At 43.9% G+C, this 4361-nt stretch overlaps 1 protein-coding gene across 1 annotated transcript; it reads left to right on the forward strand.

Moving 5' to 3' along the window:
• Positions 1 to 3059: 3059 nt before the first annotated feature.
• Positions 3060 to 4091, forward strand: LOC100958848 (olfactory receptor 2AT4). The gene has a single exon (XM_003780900.2). It carries the CDS (start codon positions 3094 to 3096, stop codon positions 4057 to 4059), a length of 966 nt encoding a protein of 321 aa, XP_003780948.1. The 5' UTR covers positions 3060 to 3093; the 3' UTR covers positions 4060 to 4091.
• The last annotated feature ends 270 nt before the right edge of the window (positions 4092 to 4361 follow it).

A 4361-nucleotide genomic window follows, 5' to 3' on the forward strand; every position in this document is an offset into this window, starting at 1 on the left:
TAATGGCTCTTTCATTTCTATTTTATGATTCATGGGCAAAACAAGGCAAGTTAGAAGAGCTGCATTCTCCAGCACTGGGCTCCTGGGGAGGGTGGTGATGTGTTATTGAATAAAAGCAATCAGAGCCCATTACTGCCCTGAAAGTGCTCCTGGGATGGCAGGGACAAGCCGGTGTGATTATAATGATGACAAAGAGAAACACAGAGACTTCAAGAATCCAGAAAAAAGGCCCCTGAACCAGCCAAGACCTGCAAATCCTCTTAAAAGAGGGAATATTTGAGCTGAGTTTGGCAGAAGGAGAAGACAAGGGTAAGGAGTGGCCGTTTAGAATAAGGAGAAATAAGGCTTGCAAGAAGGTGGGCTAAGGAACAGCAGGCTAAGGAATCATCTTCTTCCATGAAAAATCCTATGAACACAGGGTGGGAGCCAGGACATTGGGTTCAAGCCCTACTCTGCTATATGAGTGTGTTGGTTAACCTTGAAGACACTCTCTTTCTGGACTTCAGACTGAGCAGCTGTGTCCCCTACTGTTTAAAAGAAGTGAGCCAGAGGAAAGGGGGAGGAGGGCTCAATTGGACTTGGCTCTAAATATCTGCTCCTGAAACCCCAACTCAGGCTAACTCTGTGACATTCAGTACATAACCAACTTCTCTGGGCTGTAACAATGTTTAGGAGAAAGTAGCTGGTATCCCTTTGGGTATTAGAAAAAGCTGTTGATTGGCTTAGGCAAATGTGTCTGATTACGTGAGGGTTAACTTTTTTTTTTTTTGGAAACAGAGTCTCAAGCTGTCGCCCTGGGTAGAGTGTTGTAGCATCATAGCTCATGGCAACCTCAGACTCTTGGGCTTGAGCGATTCTCTTGACTCAGCCTCGCAAATAGCTGGGACTACAGGCACCAGCCACAATGCCCAGCTATTTTTTTTTTTTTTTTTTTTTGCAGTTGTCATTGTCGTTTTGGCAGGCCCAGGACAGGTTTGAACCTGCCAGCCCCAGTGTTTGTGGCTGGCACGCCTAACCACTGAGCTATGGGTGCCGCCCGAGGTTTAGCTCTTTTAAGTTAAGGCACAGCAGTTCTGCTTTCCTGCTTGCATAATGGGGGCCAACCTCCAGAACATTCTTTTAAGGGAACATTCACAATGGAGTGGCTTGTCCCATGAGTCCTTTTCTTTAAAAAGACATTTTACCAGCCTTCACCCTAATGGTCTTGATCTTGCTCAGGCTGGTCTTGACCTCCTCCCTCAGCCTCCCAGAGTGTTAAGACTACAGCCATGAGCCACCATAGCCAGCCTCCCCTTGTTTTTTGATCATATTTTCTTGCTTTTTATCCAATAATTGTACTGTGGGCTAAATGTTATTTCTAATAGATTCATAAAGACCCCAGATGATATCTCTCACAAGATAGCTGGTCACCTAATGTCAATTAAGGCTTATGTAGGTTAAGGCTGAGTTTCAATTATAGTAAGATTTAGTCTAACTTTTTTGTTCCTTTTCTTAAAGCATGGCCCTTCTGAGTTTGGGCCTTATAGCCTTGTTGACCCCTGTCTCCTCAACCCTGAAAGACAGTGGGATATTTTCTTCCACCCTTTGGAGGCTCTGAGGTTATATCTTTAGCCATCCTCCGTACCCCTCTACCCCTTGCCCCTACACAGACACATAGCCTCAACTTTTGTAAAATGTTTTGAGGGGAAGACCCTATGTGTTTGAGGGATCATGAAGATACTTTTTCCTTTGAGAAAGGAAAAGGAAAGGCAAGCACTCTGTTGACCAGACTAGAGTGCTATGGCATCAGCCTAGCTCACAGCAACCTCAAACTTCCAGGTTCCAAGACTGATCCTTCTACCTTAGTCTCCCAAGTAGCTGGGACTACAGGCACCTGCCACAACGTCTGGCTAATTTTTCAATTTTTTTTTAAAAGTAGAGACTGTGTCTCACTCTTGCTCAGGGTGATCTTGAACTGAAGCAATCATCTTGCCTCGGCCTCCCAGAATGCTAGGATTACAGGTGTGAGCCACCACTCCTGCCTGGATCATGGGAGATTTTAATCTTGCCTATTAGAAGCCTTCAGACCAGCTCTGTAGGCTTATGTGCATAGCCCCAGAATTCAGAAGATGTTCCATAGTGAAAAATTGTTGTACATTGAGAGTTCCCCAAATCTCCAACCTGTTTTATAGGCCCTTTTGACCACCCAAAGCCCTGCTGATTTCTCTTTCTCTTATCCATGATCGTCTGCCTGGTCTAAGCCCACACCACATCATGGTTCCTAAATCAGATATTTCAAGAAAAGAAAAGGGCCAATGATTGTTAGTTCACTATGGAGGACTAGAGTTTCACTTCATCTCATCCTTATTGTACCACATTTCTTCCAGTTGGTTTCTAAATGTGATTTGTGTAATTTACCCAGGTTTTCCTAATTGTTGGAGTAAAAATGTTTGGCTACCATGACCTACTACATCCTATGCAGGAGCAGACATCCAGACGCTTAGATTAAATGAAGTCAGGAAGAACTACTACTCAAGGCATACAAGAAAGAAAAAAGCTTAATTAATATGTGAGGAGCAGCATGTTACAGAAAATCTTGGAGAAAGCAGCACCTCAAAAAGAAGATGGTGGAACTTAGAGTTAGTGCAAAAGTGGAGATGTAACGTAAGGATTTAACTTAAGAGATCTGACATCAACCCAAACCACAGAGCATGGAACCCAAAACAAGGACCAGAAAAAGTCTTTCCAAAGCGTTTTCTCAATCAGAATTCAATAATCGACTGTTTAGACCTTTAAATATCATGTTTAGATATGATATCCCCAGCACAATGTAAATTCTAAGAAGACAGGAACTTTGCTTGCCTTCTTTACTTTCAACACTTTATCACCTATATGAGGCATAAAAAATGTCAATTTGATGGGTTATTACTAATAGTTGACGAATTTTGGAATCACTTCAGTCCTCTAGAGTTGGTTGTTAGTAATTGTGCTTATATTAACTATAAACATTTTAGAATTATCACTGCAGAATCCTTCGTTTCTATGGTTTCCGGATGGTCCTAGTGTGCAGATGATCCTGCTGTCCATCTCCCAGAAATCTAGTTCTGTCTCACTATGGTAGCCACAACCTGTAATGGATCAGTGGACGGTTCACCCATTTTCTACCTGGTGGGCATCCCCTCTCTGCCAGAGTCCTTCTTCCTCCCTGTGTTTTTTATTCTCTTTCTCTTCTACCTTCTCATCCTTACAGGTAATGCCCTGATCCTGGTGGCTGTGGTGGCAGAGCCCAGCCTTCACAAGCCCATGTACTTCTTTCTGATGAATCTCTCAGCCTTAGACATCCTCTTCACCACAACCACTGTCCCCAAGATGCTGTCCCTATTCTTGCTTGGAGACCATTTCCTCAGCTTTTCTTCTTGCTTATTGCAGATGTACCTCTTCCAAAGCTTTACATGCTCTGAAGCCTTCATCCTGGTGGTCATGGCCTATGACCGCTATGTGGCTATCTGTCGCCCACTGCACTACCCTGTTCTCATGACCCCACAGACCAATGTTATGCTGGCAGCCAGTGCCTGGCTCATTGCCCTCTTCCTGCCCATCCCAGCAGTAGTAAAGACCTCCCAGATGGCATATAACAGCATTGCCTACATCTACCACTGCTTCTGTGACCATCTGGCTCTGGTCCAGTCTTCCTGTTCTGACACTACTCCCCAGACCCTCATGGGCTTCTGCATTGCCATGGTGGTGTCCTTCCTCCCCCTTCTCCTGGTGCTTCTCTCCTATGCCCACATCCTGGCCTCAGTGCTTCGCATCAGCTCGCAAGAAGGACGGTCCAAAGCCTTCTCCACCTGTAGCTCCCACCTCCTGGTGGTGGGCACCTACTACTCATCCATTGCCATCGCCTATGTGGCCTACAGGGCTGACCTGCCCCTCGACTTCCACATCATGGGCAATGTAGCATATGCTGTTCTCACACCAATCCTCAACCCCCTCATTTACACTCTGAGAAACAAGGACGTAAAGGCAGCCATTACCAAAATCTCATGTCTCAAGAACCCAAGCCATGGCCAGAACATTTGACCTTTAAATTCAGCTAATTCTTTTCTCAGGACACCAAATAATAGTGCTTAGAACATAATAGAGACTCAATAAATATTGTTGAATGAGTAAATTAATAGCTATAGAATGGAAAAAGAAAATTCAGTGGGGCAGGCATCTCCATCAGTGGTCTCAGATGTTTTGGTCCAATGGATAATGCTAATCCTTATAGGCGTCTTAAATTGTTGTATAAAAATGTCACTACTTAATTAAATAAATCTTTTCTAAAATTTTAAAACATCTGTGTGGCAAAACATCTTTTTAAATAAGGTCATGAAACAAAA

The sequence above is a fragment of the Otolemur garnettii genome, unplaced genomic scaffold (assembly GCF_000181295.1).
Source record: "Otolemur garnettii isolate 467f Iridium unplaced genomic scaffold, OtoGar3 scaffold00001, whole genome shotgun sequence".
Classification (NCBI taxonomy): Eukaryota; Metazoa; Chordata; class Mammalia; order Primates; family Galagidae; genus Otolemur; species Otolemur garnettii.

Bases quoted from the DNA above. Each gene is read 5' to 3' on its own strand.
- LOC100958848 (XM_003780900.2), top strand. From the start codon at position 3,094: ATGGTAGCCACAACCTGTAATGGATCAGTGGACGGTTCACCCATTTTC.